Here is a 23,278-nt window from a genome sequence, read left to right as displayed (position 1 = left end):
CAGCAAGCGGGACTGGCCTAGGGGATTTTATAGGGGTTTTAATTACTTTTAAATTTGACATTCTCAAATATTTCATTTTAATCAAATTTTAACTAGGTGTAATATGTTAGCTTTTTATCATTTGTCAGCCGCCCTGAGTCCGAAAGGAGAAGGGCGGGATATAAATACAATTAATAATAATAATAATAATAATAAAAAATGGAAATAAGATGATTCATGAAACTTTGGGCAATAATGCTGCCGTAACTAATCAAGTTAATGTAATAATTATTTACATTATCCCTTTGCCATCTATTCATGTATTTGCACATACACTCGAATATGTTAGCAAACAATCTTGCAGTATTGTTATTCCCATGAGATTTTCAAAGGAAATGCAACCTGCACATATGTATCTCAGTTCAGATAGGGAAGGGGCATAAATACATGTTTAGTTGGAATTAAGACATTTGTATTATTTCTTTTGCAGGCAGCAGAACAAGGACGGCCTCCAGAGCATACAAGTAAATTCTATGCCAAGGGTGCTCTCCAGTATCTAGTCCCAATTCTGACACAAACATTGACTAAACAGGTAAGTTGTGTGTGTGTGTGTATGCACGCACCATTCTCCAATGTACAGGTTGTCCTTAGGATCAGCAATTCTGTAGCTTAGTGATGCATCATCAAGTATATATATATAAAACATATATATACCATATGTAACAACAGATGTACCTCCTCACTTCTGCCGTGATTCTTCATTGATTCTGCCTGTTGGAAGCTGGTTGTGAAGCCTGTATATGGTAACCACATGACTGTGAGCCACTGCAAGGCTGTAAACACTTTTCAGCTATGAAATACCTGAATTTCAGGAAAATTGCAATAGTCGTAGGAGATTGATTTAGTTGTAAAGTTACTTTTTCAGTGCTGTTGTAACTTTGATCACTAAACAAGACAGTCATTAAGCAAAATAATATCTGTAGTTTCAGGGCCTATAGTTTTCAGCAACTTGGTATCTTCCAAGCTATATTGAAATGCATCTAGTATATTTTACTGTTTAGTCTGGTCTTACAGATAGGCAGTTAAAATCTTGGAAAATGTCAGATTGGGGAGGACTGGCATATAATAATTGTGGAAAAATTAAAAGAAAAGCCTAAAATGGCCTGGTCTGCAGAAAGAAACCTGTGTGTTCTATTTGTTAGTTTTTTTTGTTTAGTATATAACTTTTATACACAAAAAATATAAAATATTTGCAGTAATTCTTTAGAGCAGGCACACTGGCTGAGGAATTCTGGGTGTTGAAGTGCATAAGTCATAAAAAGGTCAGTTTTGAAGACCCTTGCTATAGCGATTGCATTCATTCATCAATTGGCAGTCCATCATAATAAGAATTGTCACCTCTGATTTATGAGCGAATGCAATCTCTTACTCATAGCCATATAGCATTTCAAAATTATTGCATATTGTCCATTTGGAGACATGTGCTTGAAGAAATACTCTGCCCTGAACAGAACTAAGAGGCATTTTCTATTTCCCTTCCTGCTTCTCTTTGAAATGAATCTCTAATTTAAAAAGCATTATTTTGACAACCTGTCCTATACCAATTTGATACTACTATGCCCATCATGGCTGCACTGAAGCTTCAGCTGATATTAAAAATACAATTCTATTAATCTTGCACCAAATTATATCCATTTCTGTTGTATCACTCTTACCACTTTGCTTTTAAAGGAATCAATTATCAATCTGCCATTAAATTTGTCTTTATCAGATCACTACCTTATTACTGAGTTTTTGACAAATGTTGGGTTGGTGTTCAAAATCTGACGTTTTCCTAATTTGGGCCCCCAAAGTATAGTATTGAATTTGCATAAGATTGTCAAATACTATGAGAAATAAGTGTTCTTATCTGAAATCTAATCAGATTTATTATAAAATGAGATTTTGGCCATTTAAAATATAATCCTGAATACTGTTTCTTCCCATTTTTCTTCACTTAGGATGAGAATGATGATGATGATGATTGGAACCCCTGTAAAGCAGCTGGGGTCTGCCTGATGCTTCTGGCAACCTGTTGTGAGGACGACATTGTACCCCATGTTTTGCCCTTCATTAAAGAACACATAAAAAATATTGACTGGCGATATCGAGATGCTGCTGTCATGGCATTTGGGTGCATTTTAGAAGGCCCAGAACCAAACCAGCTAAAACCTCTTGTCATTCAGGTGAGGAAGGCTTGTGCTAAAAATATGTGTACATTTCTTTTGAAATGAAGTCTTGTAAATTAGATAACTGGTTTGTAAATATATTAATTATGTGTCTCTTTGACTAAAAATAACTTCATAATATTGTGAGAATAGAAGGTACATGAGGAAAATAGCAAGGACAATGAATGTACTTCACATTATGTTGAATTGGCCCTAAGACTAAAATGAATGTATCTTAAATGTACTATGCATTTGTTGTCTTTATTTTGATCAAATAAGTATGCGCCACAATCATAATACTGTTGGTGCAACCATTGTTTGGTACAAAAAATCTGAAGGTCTTGTAGCATAATATATTGCTCTGGTACAATAAAATGATATGAACCTCTCAGAAAGGCTCCATTCGATTTTTCTCCCAGAAAAGGACACCATGACAAGAAAAGACAACTATTATAATCAAATTCTGCTTTAATTGCTTGTGATCGGAGAAGTGATTGGTTCCTCTGCCTTCTGCTTTTGCAGTGATTTTGAGGAGTAAGACTTATGGGGAGACAGTCTATCCCATATCATACAAAGCACCATATTTGAAGAACATCTTTTTTATTGGCTAAAACCTTGGCAAATCAGATCAGATTCTGATTCCACTTTATAAAAATAAATATAGAACAACTTGCTTATAGCAATTCTTACATATTCTGTTGTGTTAGAAGACTAAAATCTGTATTTGTCTTGTTTCATTCTGAGTATTCCCATTGAAAGAACACCTTTCCAGCAGAAAAAGCAAACGATTCAGAACCAACGCAAAGCAATGTTGGTGCGGTATAAATGAACTATATTTTTCTGCGCTTTTGTGATACATTAATTCAAGACAGCCTATACGATTACCTTTTCCATAGATCCTTTGTTTTTAAACAGAGATTGGCACATCAGACTTACTTTACAGTTGCTATCAGTTGATTTTTTGCCTAATTCAAGGAATTAGTGATTGCCTTTAAAATACTATATTGGCTTGCCTTGAATCAAAAGATATGAAAAGAGCCATTTCCACCTATCATCCAGTTTGTGTCCTGAGATTTGTGAAAAGGATTTCTTTTTTAATTTTCTTATATCAAGCGATGCAAAGACTTGGTATCTACAAGTGAACAGAGAAATTGCCAAAGTTATACAATTAGCAATACATTGGTGACAACAAATTAACCATAAAAAAGAAAATACTTTTTTTTGCTTTTTTAACAAGGAGCAAAGGTTTTTCACAATAACTAAAATGGTTTTTAAAGATCTTTTTTGAAGAGTGCCAGAGTTACCATCATTTTGTTTTATTTCAGATAAATATTTAATTTCTAACTTCCTCTTTATTGTATTCTGATATACAACATTCATATTTCTGATTTCAGGTCCACTCTTTTTCCCTTTAAACATACTCTAAATGCTTAAATTTGTCTAGTTGCATATAGGTAGTGCTTGTTTAGCAGTGGCCTCATTTAGAACTGTTCACACAGTGATGAAAAAGCAATTTACAACCAATTCTTGGCATTTACTGTAAAGTAAAGGAAAGCTGAAGACCATTTCGGTTTCACTTAATAACTGTTTTGCTTGACAACCAAGTTCACAGTTCTAACTGCAGTTGCTAAACAAAAAGCATTACATAATATATATGGAAGTCATTCTTCCTTAAATTGTCAAATTTCTGTTATGAATATATGCTGTTAATTTTGCAATTACTGTACATTCTGCACATTTAATTCTAAAATTAGTGGCATATCAGATAGTAACATCAAAAAATAAATATTTTCTGGTATTGTGTTAAGCTTGCCATTGCAGCCACGAATTTAAGTAATTTCATATTGTATACATATGCGTATGTATGTATGTGTATGTATGTATGTATGTATGTATGTATGTATGTATGTAATAGCAACAGGTTGGTGGCCCTCCCTCTGTCTTTTAACTTCCAGCTTACTTTATCCTTATTTTTACTGGCTCCTTTTATTAAGGTATCATATTTTATATGGTTTTTAAGATATTATGTTTTTAACTGTACCCCATCCAGAGTCTGTGTGAGTAAGTTGGGCAGTACCTAAATTTGACAAATAATAAATGCCTGTAGCATAAAGTAAGAGTTTTTTCTCCTCTCTAAGTTGCCATGTTTAATATGTCCAGCATCTTCCTTCCCTAGACATGCTTTCCTTTTGCTCAATTATTACTAACTAATCCCAGTACCTGGTATTAGATGCTAATATTCAGTCAATGGTTTATTGTTTAAGATTCATTAAATCCTCTGCTAGTTTTATTGTGCATAAGTTTTGCTAAATTGGCTCAAGTTTCAATATTTGAATACTGAATATTTCATGACAAACCAGTGAACTTGAAATCTCTGTGATATATTTTAGCCACAATATTACATTATTCAGTATTTTGGAATATCTCCTATCAGAGTAACCTATGCTTCCATTTTAAATACATATGGGCCTGATTGGTAAGAATATACGTTACAACTTGCCTGCTCTGAGATCTAACTGAGCCCCCCAGAGCTGAAGGAGCCAGTGGAAATACAAGGATTTTGAAAACTACTTTAGACATGAAATGTCTAACACAGATTGACAATTGGCTGTTTTTCTCCTAGGCTATGCCTACTCTTATAGAGTTAATGAAGGACCCCAGCGTTGTCGTCAGAGATACAACCGCCTGGACTGTGGGTCGGATCTGTGAGCTGTTACCTGAGGCAGCCATAAATGATATTTATCTTACTCCATTGCTGCAGTGTCTAATTGAAGGTTTGAGTGCAGAGCCAAGGGTGGCCTCCAATGTATGCTGGGTAAGTCAGAATTTTTATTCTGAATAAACATTTGAGTGCTGGATAAATTAGAAAAATAAGGCTTGTAGTTTTGAATCTGCAGTTGCTCCAAATGTACAGGTAGTCCTCGACTTATGACCACAGCTGGGACCAGAGTATTTTTAATACTAAGCAATGCAATTAAGTATTTATGATTTTTTTTTTTGCCATGGTGTGAGCAAATCACTGTAGTCATTAAGAAGCTCCCTCTGTCATTAAGCAAATTTGGCTTTCCCATTGATTTTGTTTGTCAGAAGCCCTCTGGGAAGCTTATATATGGTGATCATGTGACCCCAGTGATTATGTCACTGCAACTATCATAAATACATTCTGGTTGCCAAGCATGCAAATTTTGATCATGTGACCATGAGGCATATTACACTAATCATAAGTCACTTTTTTCAGCATCGTCATAACTTCAAATGGTTGTTATATAAATGGTCATAAATTGAGGATAATCTATATAAAGTTACAGATAAAACAATGGTGCTAAAGCAAAAAATGTTTGGTGGTGATTGGATCTATTGTTTGACTTCTTAATTTATCAAATAATGGAACACAAAAATGTTAAAGAAAGATGCAAAGTTGGAGTCAACATTAGAAAATTAATTTCTTACCAAAATAGGAAACTTCCTAAATTGTCAACTTCTAAATTACTGACACCTAATATCTTTCAGGCTTTCTCTAGTTTGGCAGAAGCTGCTTATGAAGCTGCTGATGTGGCTGATGATCAAGAAGAGCCTGCAACATACTGCTTATCCTCATCCTTTGAATTAATTGTTCAGAAACTTTTAGAGACCACAGACAGGTAACTTAGTGATTCTTTATCCATTTGACCATGTGCTGCTGACCAATGAACTTCAGAATATCCTCAAGAGTTTCATTTTATAAAATCTCCACAATTTCTGAGGGATAAGGTGTAATATCACTAGGTTGGTTTTGTAATTTTTGGGAACCTTTTACATGTACATTCCACAAAATGCAGAAAAGCTACAGACATGCAACTTTTAGATTTTGGCACAAGCCATATTGTTGCTATATATATATGTGTGTGTGTGTGTGAACAATATCCACTAAAACAATAGAATAGAGACAAAGTGTTCTGGAATTTATTTAGAAGTTGTAAGTCATTAACAAGTGAAGCAGCACAAATTATATAAGAAAATATATAAGAAATTATTTAACACATATTATTTACATACGTTGCAGGATTATGATCCTCTTTCGATAGAATATAGAACTTGGACAGAATTTGGTTTTATTTTTTTTCAGGATCAGGCATATATAACAATAAAATATAAGAACTTTGAAATTTGTGCATTTAATCTGTGCTTTTAAACAATGTTGACTAAGTTTTGCAACAAATTTAGCCGCCTTTTGACTGAATTTTGCAACAAAATGGAGCATGAAGCTATATAGTATTAAAATAATTCAGAACATTTTAAACAAGTTTTGCACCTTTTTGGAATTATCTCCTTTTATATTCCAGTTTAAAATATTATCTATATCTGAAAATGATCCTATAAAATAATTTGTCCTCTTTTATTATGAACTCCAATGACTGCTACAGGTTAAAACTTGGAGAGCAGTTTAGAATAAAATAAGTAGCAGGCTTTTTATTTTGTCTAGATTTCATGGTTTGCTTTCCAAAAATCAAAAGTAAAAAAGTCTTCATTGGTTTCTCCCCCCACTTCCCCCCACTCCCTCCCTCCCTGTCAATAATATACATCAAGGTAGTTAAAGATGTATATGCTGTTCAATCTAGGATATGACCTGTGGTGTTAGGTTTTAGTTCTCATTTTCAAAATACCAGAACAATCAGTTTAAAAAAAATGCACCATATCCATCTCAAGATTTCATTGACAGAGAAACATACTTCTTCATCAACGTAGAATTATTTAAATCACTATTGAATATATGTCTTGTGTAAGTTACTTGACCTAATTAAACTATTTATTTGCTTGACATATTTCCTGACTTAACTATGTTCATGCTCTGGTCAGGAGAACTTTGTTTTATTACTACTTAATGCTTACAGATTCTAAATTTATACATACCTGGTTATTGCAACAAGATTTAACTTTGTTCAATAATATCCCTGTCTCCAAACTGAATCAAGATAATTCAAATTCTGTCATATGTTTATCTGGTTCTATAAGCTGACAGGCCTTTGAGAATACTCTTATTTCATCACTACTAGACATTTTGCAAGCAATTCTGTAGTGTCTATGGATAAACTTTTTGTGGATAATTTAATGTGATTTTATTATTCTGTGCTAGCTTTCGAGTTTTTTAAAATGCAATTACTATACAAGTAGTTTTCACCTACCAAATTTTTGTTAAACAGTCATTCAAACTTATGGCAATGCTGAAAAAAATAACGTTCACAGCCTATTTATGACCTTCACAGTGTCCTTCAGTCACTTGATCAACATTATAGTCAATATGTATATCCTCATGATAACATGAGGTGCTCACTTAGCAATCTGTGCACTCCTCGCTTAACAATGGCAACCAAGACTGCCAGGACAGTTGTACTAAGCAACACATTTTTATTAGCAATGGAAACTACCTGTACAATTACTTGTTTTGCTGTAGAAGATCCTTCATATTCTAGATCTAGTCTTTACTTCCCAGTGTCTTATAAAGTATTGAATTATTATGTTGGATATGTGATTAGACTTCCATATAGCAATTAGTTTGGATACTTTGGGATGCTGTAACACAAAATACATCACTCTGAAACAATAAGCACAAATTTGTTGTTTCAGCCAAACAAAAAATTAGACATAAAATTTGACTTTTTCCAAAAGATAATCTGTATGGAGATTATCAATCATCCAGGACATGGTTGTCCCAAAGGTGCTTTTTTTAAGAGGCAATGTTCTTGTTTTTCTTTGAAGATGTTTCGCTTCTCATCCAAGAAGCTTCTTCAGCTCCGACTAGATAATGGGGAATGGAAGCATTTATATTTCTTCCAGATAGCTGGTTATTTTCATTTTTTTAGAGAGTTGTTGAGGCCACATGGGTTTGTCTGTGTCTTCAGGGTCACCTGAGTAGTGCAAATTGGTGTGAACCCTTTTTGGAAGGCTTCCTGAAAGGGCTGTGTTGTGGAGTCCAGTTGCCTCTTGAAAAAGCACCTTTGGGACAACCATGATCTGGATGACTTGAGAATTTTCATAGACATTTAGCTATACACTTTGGGATGAACACTCTTTGAATGGTATGGGAATATGAATGGATTTCCAGAAAAATTGCAGATTATAGGATATGCGTTTCAGTGTAAGATGCAGACAACACAGACTCGCCCCCAACAGCCTGCACCTGTGTTCAACAGTGAAGGGACACAGGGCAGAAAGCACAGCTCCACAACAGTCCTTTTAACGGTTCCAAGAAGGCTGCTCCATACCCATTTGCACTACTCAGGTAATCCTGAGGACACAGACAAACCCTCAAGTGTGCTCAACAACTCTAAAAGAATGCAAATGACCAGCTGTCTATAAGGAATATAAATCCTTACATTCTCCATCTAGTCAGAGCTGAAAAAACTTCTTGGATGAGAAATATCTTTAAAAAAAAAAAACAAGTCCAGTTGCCTCTTGAAAAAGCACCTTTGGGATTTTTTCCAAAGTTTTCTTCAATGGCGACACCGTCACCCTCCAATCTGATTTACAATCATTTCAATATATTTTATTCCATAATGTCCAAATAAATACCAAGAGAAGTGTGGTAAGTGCAATGTTTAGATGAGACTTCGAAATAATGACTTTTCTAATAGCATGGTAATAGAATAGAAGTGATACTAAAAAACAAACAAAAAAAACATTTTGTTCTGAGCTTGAAGTTAAATAGCCCACTCAGTACATTCTGGTAGAACATTTTTTGTGACTTGTATTACAATGGAACCTAACCAAAATATTTTAAGTATTTTATTTTCTATATATAATAACAATAAATAAACAATTAGCATCCCTAGTTTTCATACTGGGATCCCAAAACTAGTGGAGCAGCAATCTATGACAAATGCTATCTGTGTTTGCTCTATAGAAAAATTGGCCTATGGGTATTTTTTGAAATATTAAAAAATAAAATAGTAAACACAGTTAAGATTATTTTTTTATAATCTGCCTGCTCAAGCCATTATAGACCTGAGTTAACAAAAGAGAAAAATGTTGAGTTTTGTATATTTCACAGTCATCACAAAACAATATTATACAACAATTGCAAAAATTCATGTACATGTCCAGAATACATTTTATATCCGTTTTCTTTCTGAAGAAAAAAGAAAAATATTCAGGAACGATATTGCATTATGATCCATTGATTAATTTTCTCATACCAAATAATTTACAAGTAGCATTGTATGTCACAGAATGCAGGACTTACCTTTTTGTGGTTGGCCATCTTGAATTATTTATAACGTGCTATCATGTGACATAGCATTTAAAGCAAATGAGTTAATGACTGTGCCCCAATATCAGGCAGATACTAGGATTGGTGTTGGGCGTCTGCTATAAGTTGAGAGTGATGGAAAGGTCTAGCCCTTATTCATTCCTAATGGCAGATTAAAAAAAAATCTCATTCCAGCCTTAATCCCTCCCCCAAAAAACAAATGGAATATTATACCCTACCTTCCATTGATTACCACTTCAGTGGATAGCTTTCTGGATCGTTCATTGGCATTTAATTGTGTCTGTATTCTAATGTACTCTTGCTACTCCTGTTGATACTTTGTTTTAGGCCTGATGGACATCAGAATAACTTAAGGAGTGCTGCATATGAAGCTCTCATGGAAATTGTGAAAAATAGCGCCAAAGACTGTTATCCTGCTGTTCAGAAGACAACTTTAGTTATCATGGAACGGCTGCAACAAGTGCTCCAAATGGAGGTTAGCTTGGATGGCTGAAAAATGATAGCATCCCTCCAAATGGGTGATCTCTAGAACAGGAAAGCTTAACTTGGGGAGTTGTATATTTTATGTTTTGTTTCATGGATGTTTTGCATGCTTTCTATGATTCATGTAAAAAGATTGACTGAGTCAAGATTGAAATTAAAATATTGATTGCTGCTGGACACTATTACCTATTCTGGGGTTTTCCATTGCAGGCACATGCCTATGATCTGGTCATCACTGTTAGATTTTAATTAAACGTAACACAAGTTTTTAAACCTCTCAGTCTGTCAGAAAGTTAGCCAATGAATATCTTCGTTCAAATGCACACTTAAGATCATAATTAGTTCTGGCTGTAGGTCTTTAATTATTCCCCATCAACTTAATTTTAAATACATACCAGTTCTTCAATAGAGATAAACGTTTTAAAGAACACTTCAAATACTAAACAGTATTTTTTCTCCAGTCTCATATCCAGAGCACAAGTGACAGAATCCAGTTTAATGATCTTCAGTCTTTACTTTGTGCTACATTGCAGGTAAAAAATTAACATTTATTACTTGATTGTAAAGATGCTTATAGCTTGATACTGTAAAGCATGCAGTATAAGACCTATCAGTAATATTTAGGAGAAACAAATCTGTATTGGGCTTTTTACAGATCAAATGTCCTCTTGGTTCAAATTTGACTTTTTCTTTGGAATTTATGAAAAACAATGGTATATAGAAAAATAAAGTAATACATTGGCACATTGTTTAAGACAAGAAATACCTTGGATATATAGCTCTCACCAACTGGTCCCAGAACTAATATGTCAAAGAAAGAGGTGGAACTTCTCACTATTTTAGCAAGGAAAGTTATGAACTGTTGCACACGTAAATTCAGCCTATCCTAGCAGATGCTCAACTAAAGTTAACAAATAACTATCATTGTTCCATTGTATTTTACTAAATACTAAAGAAATTAGTACTTCTAGATTAAATTAGTATCTATAGGGGAATATCTATCCAGGTGACAGATAGTTATTACTAAATATTTGCTTACAGATTTTTCCAATTGCATAATTCATACCTATTCACAAGATAAGTTGAAAATGTAGTCTAATTAAAAGTGAAATAGGGGGGAGTAGAAGAAAACTTCCAGGTAATTTTTCACCTTTCATCAAACAGAATGTCCTTCGTAAAGTCCAGCACCAGGATGCTTTGCAGATTTCAGATGTGGTGATGGCATCTCTTCTGAGGATGTTCCAAAGTACAGCAGGATCAGGAGGCGTCCAAGAGGATGCCCTCATGGCTGTTAGTACTCTGGTAGAAGGTAAATGCTTTGCTCTACTAGTAAAAGGGATTTTTAAAAAACATTGAAGGCTCTATGAATAAATAAGTGTTTGGGTTGTCCACATTCTATTTTTATGCTACAATTGGGATACTCTATAAATTTAGGACTTCTATATTAGTCCTGACAACATAAATGCTGAAGAGATTTGTGAGCTAAGGACTGGATGAGGTATAGCAGATGATGACAGAAAATTATAAGGACATTTTAATGGTTAGATTCCCATACAGATAGTGAAATATATAGTGAGGTGATATTATAGAACAGTAATAAGTTTTGTTTTCATTATGAACAAGTAATACTTAACAAAAATTCATAATGTTATATAAAGTGTTTATGCATAATAGCTATTAGAAGGCTTTACCAAACAATTGTTTTGCTGTGATTACATTATTATGTGAAGTAAATAACAGGAAATGATTTATGCATCTTATTTTATTATCTAATAGTACAGTACAGTAACAGAAGACACATTCTATTTCTGAATTTTATTTCTTAGGATAATTCACAATAGAGACATAGGAAGTGATAAGATTTGAAGTAGAACTTTACTGAGAAAGAAAATAGACTAAAATTTCTGACTCATCTTTATTTATGATTATTTTCCTCCAAGATGGTACTTTTCATAAATGGATGGAGCTGAAACTGGATATGAAAATATATTTTGGATCTAAGCTTACACTTTTAATCTTGTCATCTGATTAAATCACATTCACTGGGAATAGACTGGTCAAATATGGGAAGGAAGAATTGTTGACATATAGACAGAAGAAATATTAGCCTGCTCACAATTTCCTTACAATGTTTACTATAAGAAAGTATAATTGATTTTTTTTTGGGGGGGAAACATTGGGAGCTCATATTCTAACCTTGACTCTAGTATTTGGTTTTTCATTGTTAAATATATGTCCTGGAATTCTCAACGTTTTTGTGGTTGAGGCAGCAATTATTACTAGTGTTGTGATACGGAAAAATTAAAGATGTTAATAAATTTATATTTTCATATTTTTGCCCTGTTGTGGAATGGGAGTAACTATATTAACCTTATTTACTGAATATTTGTGGTGTAACCAGTTGTGGTCCTAGGTTTATTAAAAAGAGAAATGGATGGGTGAATTAACAACCCTAGAATTTTGAGAGTTACAAATCCATCTGAGCTATGGATATTAACTTTTTAATTTTAGGTATCTCATTTTTTTTTAACCTTTCATTTTGCTCAGTGTTAGGAGGGGAGTTTCTCAAGTACATGGAGGCCTTCAAGCCTTTCCTGAATATTGGTTTAAAAAATTATGCTGAATATCAGGTAAGGCCCTTTTCCTTGTCTTAAAAAATAATTGTTTGGGATTAAGTGGTATATATTTTTCTAATACTGCTGGATTTGGAGATAATTATGGTATCATTCTTTTTTTATTCTTGTAGTGTTTTCAATACTTAGCAGTAATTTTCTTTCAAAATCTGAAGATTTTATGTCAAAACATAAAATAAAGTTCTTTTAACCTATAACCTCACAACAATCTTGAGGTTGTAAGCAGCTGAAACATTTTTCTCTCTCTCTTTTCTTTTCTTTCTTTCTTTCTTTCTTTCTTTCTTTCTTTCTTTCTTTCTTTCTTTCTTTCTTTCTTTCTTTCTTTCTTTCTTTCTTTCTTTCTTTCTTTCTTTCTTTCTTCTCATTTATTGTAATTGCTTTAGAATTATCCTGTCCATGATATGCTGTTTGGCATTATTCTGGAGGCTTAGATTATGATAACATAATTCATTAGTATATCACTTTTTTAAAAATAATAAGCCTGGTTTGAAAGATCAGTGTTTTTGGTCATTGTAGAATATCAGTCATGAAAGATCAGGTCCACATTCTGAAGATCTAATTAATGCCTGTGCCCAGGAATATTCTGGACTAATGGTTAGCGTCTGCTCTGAATTCAATAAGGGTCAAGGGAATGCAGGAGGGATTGGATTTATAGTAATTCACTTGTGGCTCCACAGAGATTCTAGACCCGATCCCTGTTTTAACTCCAACCTGAGGTTTTACCTTTCCTTCCCCTACTTCTAGGAAGGTAATGTCTAGGCCTGGATGACAAAAGCTTTGCCCCAGTGATAAAAATTGAATTAAAATGCATTGTTGTGCGTGGAAGGTGGCAGGGCCTTTCCGTAAATAATTGAATGGATATGGAGATGAAAATATCAAATCTTAGGATTGTGGGTGAATGAAGGGGATTCGTTTGAAAAATAAGCAGTGAAATGCAGGCAAATTTTATTCCATTAAAAATTGTCACCTGAACCTTCCAATTTTAATACATTTTTTCTATGAAAAAATGCATATGTATTTGTTCATCCAACAAAAAAAAAAAGAATTGTAGATAGGGATCTATTTGGATTTTTCTCCAATTAAAGGGCTTTTATTTTGGGGCTTCATGATCCCAGTTAAGATCAGAACTTTTACATTAGCCATGGAGTTTTATTTCATTGGAAAACAAATCAAAGAATAAGAAAACCAGTTTACTGTAGTGACTTCTAGTCCAACTTTAATCACAAAGCCAATTGATTGATTTGGAGCCAATCATTCTTTCTCAGCCCCCAGAAGGAGTCAATGGCAAACCACTTCTGAAATTTTGTCAAGAAAATTGTAAATACTTGTCTAGGCAGTTGCCAGGAGTCAGCATTGATTCGAAGGCATAAAAAAGTAATGTTTCTTTGTGAGTATCTTCCACACACACACACACACACACTACTAATTGCTCTGCATTTTAATAGTTGACAAGCTATGAGTCAAACACCATACAGCCTGTTAAATGGTACTAAAGGATATAATTTAGCCATGGAGTCAGTTTATATAATTTTATAAAATCTGAGGGGTGGCTGAAGGGGACAGAGGAAACATATCCTGAATGGTTTCTTTGTAGATTTTAAAGCAGCTAAAGAAAAGAGAACTTAATGGGATTAAGCAAATGAAAAAATTTGGTGTGGGATAATTTGTTAGAAACAATAATCATCCTATTGATTACCTATTATTTAGAATAAATTGAATACAATAAATTGTTTGATTACAGCAAAACAATAATAGGAAATTGTGTTGGAAAAGATTTTCATAACTTATATTTAAAAAGTGGGAAAACCTTGATGTCAAGAGAGAAAAAGAAGAGGGGAGAGAAGAGGAGAGGAGGAAATAAAATCAGGAGACAGACATCCTTAACCAAATGTTGAAGAAATTTGCATCACAAATGAAAATGTTAAATAAAAATTTCCAACTATCAAAAGAGAAAACACTGAATAAAATGAAGTATAAATTGTAGTAAAAATTGAAATTAAAAAAATACAATTATGAATATGGCAAACAGTGCAAGCCAATACAAATATATATCAAAGTTAAAAACAGATTAGCCACAAAGCAGATCAACTACAAAATCCAAAAGCAAGAGACTATGTGTTATTTTCAGCAAGTCATTAAACATTTTCAAGAATTGACTATTGGATCTCTAAAGATTTTAAACCATCTCTCAAGTAAGTAGAGATTCTCATAGATGGACCACAATCCTTTTAAATAGAGGATGAATGACGAGCTGTTACGGTTAGAAATATATTACTAACATGCAAAAAAGAATTACTTTTGAAAAATAAATATGATTCTGTGGCTATCAGAGATAAACCATATGAGAGCCAAAGAAGCTTACATGAAGGAGCTTCTTACAAGGTTTGCAACAAATTAGAAAATAAGGGAATTACTTGTTATACAAGAGATCAGAAATTACAAAACTTGCACAATTCTTATAAGAAATTATATTCTAAATGTAGTATTGACAAAGAAGGCTTGAACATATATTGGAGACCCAAATTTTAAGAAATAACTGAATAACATGGATTGATATTAAGGAAATCAATAACAGTTTAAGAGCTCAAAGAATCAATTTCAACAACTAAAAATAGGAAGGCAGCAGTAATATTCCTAGATGCTGAAGAAGGTTTTGATAAATTTGGAGTGTCCTTACAACCATTTTTAAATATAACAAATACACTAGAATTTAAAATTTGGGTGGCGAGTATTTATTGATGACAGATTATAGCAAATGGAACACTCCACAAGTTTTCCAATAAATAAAGGTACAAGACAAAAGTGCATACTTTCTCCATTATTATTTGTTTTAGAAGTTTTTGCAGATACGATTTGGAAAGATAAATATTTGGGATCAAAATTCAGGGAGAGGAATACATTGAAATGTTATGCAGACAATGTAGTATTAACTATTCAAGCATAGGAGGTCCAAAGAGATCTAAAAACTTTAGATAATTCTCTGAATAGGAAATAAGAAAGAAAGATGATAACAACATGTTTAACCCAAGAGGAATGATGACCATGTGATATAATGTCTGGTTATGAAATAACAAAAAAAATATCTAGTGAAATATTTGGGATTCTATTTTGACCAGGGTGCAATATTTCAGAACAACTATAATAAATCATGGAAATAAATAAAATAATAGCTTGATAGGTGGGGAAACCTAAAACTTTCTTGGCTAAGGCTTATCAGGACTGTAAAAATGAATATATAATCAAGATGAAGTTATTCCAGATACTGTTAATTGTACGCTTAAGACAAAAGCTTTCAGAGTTGGCAAAGAATAATTTAAAAGATTCACATGGAGTGGAAGAAAACCAAAATATTCAAACTTTTGCAAGATTCAAAAGAAAGAAGCAGGCTTGCATTTTAAATTATTTGGAAGCTGTCTCATAGGTAACAAAATGTGTAAAATTTCTGAATAGGAGAAATATTAAGCATAGAGCCAAATTAGCAAATGAATTATGGTATAAAGAAACAAAAGAAAGAAAAATTGAAATAACATTAAGACAATGTTAGTTAAAATATGGAATCTTCTAAAAGAAAGACTATGACTTTACTACTCACCTTGGTCAAACACCTTTTATTTCAAGGACAGCCACAGCAAGTTGTTTTTCAAGATAGTAATTATAGTACAAAAGTGGGAAAAGATACAGGGAAAACCAATTTAAAATTTGCCCATTAAGTTGGAAAAGAAAAGAAAAACTTTGCCAATCATACAAAATTGGAAAACCAAAATTGAAGAATAGAGTTAGCAATGGCAAGCTGACTATATATGTGTAATATATATATTGAAGCATTTTTGAAACATGCTGCCATAATTAAGGAATTGTCTTGCAGCTTTATTTAGTATCGTAATAGCGCAAGGAAATGATTGGTGCCTGAGGTGAGGTGAAAAGTGATTTATGAAAGTGGTGGGCATATATATATATATATGTATATATTTTTTGCAGGTCTGTTTAGCTGCAGTAGGCCTAGTGGGTGATCTTTGCCGGGCCTTGCAATCCAATATTCTGCCCTTTTGTGATGAGGTTATGCAACTTCTTTTAGAAAACTTGGGGGTGAGTAAATTGATGATCTAAAAACAAAAAAAAAAAAATTATTATTGAAAGAAATGTGAAAAAAAAATCCTAGCAGTATAAACATTGATTTGATCTTATGGCTTGTTTCTGATAAAGGAAGAAGAAAACAAGAAATATAAATAGAAGATTATGAAAATTATTAAAATGTCATAATTTATATTAAGATCTTCCAATGAGTCTTATTTTCTCATTTAAATTATAAATATCAAAATCTGCAATGCCATTTAATACCTATATGTGACACCTACATTTTTTAAAATGTATTTTCATCTCTGGCTCACCAAATTGATTAAATTGGCTAATTTTTAATGAGCAGCAAACCTGGTGATGGATTAATACTGGGTTGCTGAGACTTGGGGGTACAGTCCAATCTGTATATGATGATTGAAGCCCATTGAATTAATAAGAAATATGCTGAGAACTGAAATATTTTTCAGTTTTGTTAATACAAAATGGGAAAAGCCCTCAGCACCTTGGGGGCAATACCTGATAGAATATAAGTATCCAATGTAATTTCTAAAAGCTAAATAAACTGTTGGCTGTGGCTGTGAATAAAATTACAGTTTGTCTTTACAGAATGAAAATGTACATCGGTCTGTTAAGCCACAAATTCTATCAGTATTTGGAGACATTGCTCTTGCAATTGGAGGAGAATTTAAAAAATACTTAGAAGTTGTGTTGAATACTCTACAGCAAGCTTCTCAAGCCCATGTTGATAAGGTAAACAATCTTTTGGATCAAATGTCTATGGAAATTTTCAATCATCTAGGTCAGGGCTTTTCAACCTTTTCACCCATTGTACCACTTTTAGGATATGGCAATATCCGAGTACCACCAGTCGCCTAGCAAGGTGTCAAAAACTTGATGACAAAACAAGGAAAAAAGTGATAAAGTACAGGTAGTCCTCGACTTACAACAGTTCGCTTAGTGACTGTTCGAAGTTACAATGGCACTGAAAAAAGTGCTCCCCAAGCCACAGCTGAGCAAGACACCTGCCCACCAGGTGGCGCTTTTCCTCCTGCCCAAGGTTTTCATTGTGAGCATTTCTGTTGAGGATTGGCAGCGGGGGTGAGGTGGGGGATGTTTTGTTTTTATTTCTTCCCCCCCCCCCCCCCCGTCTGGGTGGTTGTAGCAGGTTTTGGTCACTTCACATGACCCTGCGACACTGTGACCATCATAAATATGAATCGGTTGCCAAGCATCTGAATGTAAATCACAAGACCGTGGAGATGTTTCAACATTCCAGCTGATCAGCGCTTCCTCAGGGCTCAGCGGAAGCACCAGGATCAGGGCCAACCTCCAGCTGGAGTCTGGCGCTGATCCTGGTGCTTCCACTGAGCCCTGACAGTCCTGAAGAAGCACCGATCAGCTGGAAAGCGGCACTGATCCTGGCGCTTCCGCTGAACCCTGACAGCCCTGCAGCTCCATCCGTCTCTCGCTCAGGCTAGTGCGATGCGGCCAATGGTTCAGCTCATTCCCTCCCCCTGCTACCACTTTTCTAGGATGGTCGCGTACCACCTGCCAGATGCCAATGTACCACAGGTGATACCCGTACCACTGGTTGAAAAGCCCTGATCTAGGTTATGGTTGTCCCAAAGGTGCTTCCCCCCCCCTTTTTATTCAAAAGGCAATTGGACTTTCTTGGGCTTTTTTCCTTTGAAATTGTTTCACTTCTCATCCAAGAAACGTACTCAGTTCTACCTAACTGAATGGGGAATAGAAGGATTTATATTCTTTGCAGTCATCCGGTCATATATCCAGAGAGTTGTTGAGGCCACTTGGGGATTTATCTGTGTCCACAGAATCATTTGAATCAATATAAATGGATATGAAACCTTCTTAGGATTACTGAAAGTACTGTGTTATAAGCTGAAGATAGTTATCCCTCCCCCTCTTTTCAAGGAAAGGAAAAAAGTGCCATTTGGGAAATCTTTGCTTCCTATATGTTGTGAAATAGATGGATGGACAGGCAGTGGTAGGACAGTAATCCCAAGATAACTCCATTTTATCTTTGTTCTTAGTCTGATTATGACATGGTAGACTATCTGAATGAATTGCGAGAGACCTGTCTGGAAGCATATACAGGCATCGTTCAAGGTCTGAAAGGAGATCAAGAGAATGTACATCGTAAGTCCTTTTCTTTTTAATTTCATTGAGTACCACAAATATGAACCTCTGTGCATGAGGTTCAATTTCTGCCAATGTTTACTTCTCTTAATAATAATGGGAAATTGTCAGTGCAAGCCTTCTAATTTGCCTTGTTTTAAGATTGGGGCTATTACCTTAGAAAACAAGGTTGTATTGTTTATTGCTTCTTGTATGAGGTTTCAAGGTATTTTGGTGGAGTTTAATTTAAATGGCATATTTTTACAGCCCTGGCCAAGTTACCAGATGGCCTTTCTTTGCAGCTATATTTTTTTTTAAATCAACAACAACAAAATGAAACAGATACATAACAGACGTCGGTTTCGGTTTCATTTAGAACCTTTGCCTAAGTTCATCATGTAATGTTTCCTATTTAAGAATAAATTTTAGAAATAGTTTGATGTGTACCCAGCCCATTCTAAGAAATCATCAGGTTTTCAGAATAATAAATGAGATGGTATGGGGGTGAACAAGAGTTTCCAGATTTGGAGAGGTTAACGTCTTTGAGGTTTTTTTCCCCTTTCCCTTCAATTTACTTTAAAATGGCATATAATATACAATTTTAGGAGGTTAGTTTTAGAAGATTAGGGTATGTCAGGTTTTAAAATTTTAAAGGGTTCTTTTCTTCAACTATTAACTTGCATTAAACTCAACTGAATTGCCATAGAATGGGGAGTTGTGAATGTGAAATAGATAAATGTTAGAGGCAAAGGGACCATGTTTTCTAAGCAAACTCCAGTGCTTTATTCCTGTACTCTCACAAATGTATGAATCTCATCTGTTCTAACCAATAAGTGTTAGTGAAACCGTTCAATGTGATTAGAAGCTTGAGTTTTCAGTCACAAAGCTATATCTCCCTTCTCAACTATTTTTTGTGTAAGACATATATCAATTTTTATATGAGCACTAAAAACAATTTTAAGATAGGTAGAAGGAACATATAAAAGCAATGTCAGAGAAAAGAATATAATCTTTGTAGGATGTTTTTAATACAAATGAGGTCTATGATTGAACACAGTTTTAAGGTAAATCTTCCAGAATTGTTGATACTAATAGGAAGAAGTGAAGAAATAAACCCACAATGTAAGCTTATGAAACTAAATTATGCTTCCTTTTCAGCGGATGTGATGCTGGTGCAGCCTAGAGTAGAATTCATCTTGTCTTTCATTGACCATATTGCTGCAGATGAAGATCATAGTGATGGAGTTGTAGCCTGTGCAGCAGGACTGATAGGGTAAATGCTGAAGATTTACTATATAGTATCTTACAATGAAGACAAGATGATATACTTTACCACAAGCTTTTTTTAACCTTATAAAACTTCTAAAATTGTTTCATCTTGACTCATTATTAAATATTTAAACCTATTAAATAGCCACCACACTATTTTTAAATTCTTTTTTTCATTGCTTAATAATAAATGGGACTGGAATTTGTGACTTAAGTGATCCAGTTGTAAAGTGAGACATGTGACTGCTGCTTAGCAACAGTAGTTCTGGCAGTCCCTAGTCATTTAGTGAATCACCATGGGTTAGTAAGTAAGGACTTAATGTGACCATGACTTCCAGCTTCCTGCCAGCTTCCCTATTGACTTTGCTTCTGGGAAGCCAACAATCGAACCTGTACTTATTTAATTAATTAATTTATATGGCTGCACATACCACAGATGCAACTCTGATGGCTCACAACATATGAAACCAATAAAAACAATATTGTGGAAATATAAAATCTACAATGGCAGTGCCTCAGTCACCTAGCTTCCCACCCTCATGCTTAGGAAAACATCCAGCTTTTCAGTGCTTTGCAAAAGGCTGGCAAGGTTACACCAGATCTAATTTTAGGGAAGCAGGATTATTTAGAGTTCATGTGCTACAACAGGAAAGGCCTGTATCCTAGGTCCATTAGATTGCATTATTTAATTGAGGGGAGCCAGAGTATGTTCTTCCTATCAAGCCCACTGGGATGAGCAGTCCCTCAAATAACCCAGCCCTATGCCAGGAGGTGATAATCAGCACCTTGAATTCCACCCAGAAGCCAATATAGCTGGCTATTGGCCTTGCAGGACAAACCAGTAGGGGAAAAAACAGATGAGCTACATCATTGTAAAACTACATTGACAGAATCTGAAAGTACATTCCCTACCACCACCCCAATCTCCTTTAAAACCCAAGAAACTAGGGAGGAGCCCTACTTCTGGACCTCTTGCCCTGCCTACTATTCAGCTGCAGGCTATACCTTTCTTTCTGATAAATGTGAGCTGGTTGCCAAATATCTGAAATGTGATGATGCAACCTCCTGGTGTGTGTGGGGGATATGCGGCATTTGTGATTTGAAAGAGTTAAAAAACTTTGAACTACCCACAGCACATATTGGGAGATTTCTCTTATTTGTTTTTCACAGGGATTTGTGCACAGCATTTGGGAAAGATGTCCTCAAGATGGTAGAAGCTAGGCCCCTGATACATGAACTACTAACTGAAGGAAGGAGATCAAAGACGAACAAAACAAAAACTCTTTCTACCTGGGCCACTAAAGAGTTGAGAAAACTGAAGAATCAAGCTTGGTGAGAAGGCTCCAACTTTCTTGTTTTTTAAAACAAGTGAGCTGTTCCGATAAGCTTGCTTTAGAAGTTCAGAGAACTAATGTAAAGCACAGATATGTTTCCAATTTCCACTGAAGAAGCTTCCAAATGGTGCAAAAAGTAGCATTTGTCTTCAATATGCTCCTGTTAAAAATTCTTTTCTTATTTTTTGAAGACCTTTAAAAATTGCAAGAAATATTATGCAGTGTAAAATGACAAAGTGGAAAAGTTTTCTAATCGGGACAGAAAACTAGTGATAAAGCAATCTTATGCTACTGAAGAAAATGCAAGTGTCTCTTTTTATATTACACTACATTGTCTCCTTATTTTTCTTTACTTATAGATCTGTTACCATTGGGATGACACCTGAGACCCCCACTGGAATTCTCCAATCTATTGAGGAAAAAACCCAACCCGAAGTGAGGAGTGTGCACGGATGCTGAGTGTTTGGGAATGAGAGGATGAGTGAGTGAGAGGCTTAAACACACCACGGTGAAAATCCAGCCACGGCAATGGCAGAACCGCTGTTAATGGAGCTAATCACTGACTTGCGTAGCAACAAAACCTTGTCATCGCTTGCCTCCAGGAAGTAGAAAATGATTGAGCTCAATACTTCAGTGCAGTCTCTTCTGACAAGAGACAAGGACTAATTCTGTGTCTTTTGGGCAGTGAAGAGGAAGATTACTTAGTCTGAGAGAGAAAAGCTAGCTTCAGGTTCAATTTGAGTACTCATATAATAAGGTCTGGCTTTCGTTGCTAGAGAGGAGAAGGTGGGATCCCCAGCCCATGACCTTTTAACCTTTTTTGGGATGGAGGAGAGTTTTTGCCACACAACGCTGTCAGTGCACGAGAAAAATAGGAAGGGTGAAGGATTTATTTCAAGAGTGAGTGTGTGTGAATGAGGCAGTATCTACATTCTCAATTGCAGTTAATCTTTCCCAAAAGAAACACTGAAGAGATTAGCAGTTGCATTTCATAAACTAACAAGTTCAGTCTACTTGAAGTGGCAGAAAAGTAAGAGATCTGGAGGGGGGAGGGGGGAAGAGAAGTTGCCCCGTGTAGGGCTTCTTCAGTGAATTTTTAGCTGGGATGTTCAAAGCTCCCATCGTGACACTTTTTTCACAATCTTGTTTCATTAAAAAGCGCCTTTCCTTCCTGAATTTTGTTCAACTGTGAATGTAGAAACCCGGGGTTGGGTGGGGTGGGAGGTGGGTAGAGTGTCTGGAAGACTCTCACATGTTAGTGGAGAGATTAGGATCCAGTTTTTCCAAATGGGATGTGAAGCTTTGAAATAAAACGTAACTTTGCTTAAATTGATAATAATAAAAAACAACCAAAAGGGACAAAAAACCCTTTCGGTGTGAACAAAATAGCCCGAACCACACGTAATTGTGCCAAAGAATTTTTAAAAAGCCTAAACAAACAAGAAACCTTTCAGAAAATATTTTGGATTGCAAAAATGAGATTGACATTCAATGTTCAAACAAAGCAACAAAAAAAAGATAAAAGTACAATTTGGAAACTGCTTGGCCTATTCGTTCTCTTTATTTGGTTCTGATATGGGGTTAGTCTTGCTGCACTTCAAAAAAGAAAAATTATATAAATATATATATATATATATACATATATATATACTGACTTGAGCTTACACAGGATGGCACTTGTAAAAGGTTATATTTTTCCATTGCAGTTGAAGATTAATAAAATGGTGTCAAACATTCCCCCAGTACTATTTTTTCTATTACTCTTTCCAGTAGCAGAAAATCCTCTCCCCCCCTCCCAAAAAAAAGCAGTTGGGCAACTATGCTATTATCTATACTATATCTGTTAAAAACTTATAGTTTCATATATTTAAAAAAAATCTGTTGCTTATAACAAATGAGCAGAGACAAATGTTC

At 34.7% G+C, this 23,278-nt stretch overlaps 1 protein-coding gene across 1 annotated transcript in view; it reads left to right on the top strand.

Annotated features, from left to right (window-relative positions):
• Positions 1–22,413, top strand: part of KPNB1 (karyopherin subunit beta 1) — a 43,914-nt gene extending 21,501 nt beyond the window's left edge. The window contains exons 9-22 of the mRNA XM_015810448.1: positions 470–571; positions 1,980–2,204; positions 4,810–5,001; positions 5,697–5,827; positions 9,760–9,907; positions 10,377–10,448; positions 11,080–11,224; positions 12,463–12,545; positions 16,527–16,634; positions 17,232–17,375; positions 18,677–18,782; positions 19,920–20,034; positions 21,201–21,362; positions 21,724–22,413. Coding sequence (XP_015665934.1) covers positions 470–571; positions 1,980–2,204; positions 4,810–5,001; positions 5,697–5,827; positions 9,760–9,907; positions 10,377–10,448; positions 11,080–11,224; positions 12,463–12,545; positions 16,527–16,634; positions 17,232–17,375; positions 18,677–18,782; positions 19,920–20,034; positions 21,201–21,362; position 21,724 — 1,734 coding nt within the window. The 3' untranslated portion in view covers positions 21,725–22,413. The remainder of the gene's footprint in view (positions 1–469; positions 572–1,979; positions 2,205–4,809; positions 5,002–5,696; positions 5,828–9,759; positions 9,908–10,376; positions 10,449–11,079; positions 11,225–12,462; positions 12,546–16,526; positions 16,635–17,231; positions 17,376–18,676; positions 18,783–19,919; positions 20,035–21,200; positions 21,363–21,723) is intronic.
• The last annotated feature ends 865 nt before the right edge of the window (positions 22,414–23,278 follow it).

The sequence above is a fragment of the Protobothrops mucrosquamatus genome, unplaced genomic scaffold (assembly GCF_001527695.2).
Source record: "Protobothrops mucrosquamatus isolate PMUCROS unplaced genomic scaffold, P.Mucros_1.0 scaffold10, whole genome shotgun sequence".
Taxonomy (NCBI): domain Eukaryota; kingdom Metazoa; phylum Chordata; class Lepidosauria; order Squamata; family Viperidae; genus Protobothrops; species Protobothrops mucrosquamatus.
This window is presented reverse-complemented; position numbering and strand designations above follow the sequence as displayed.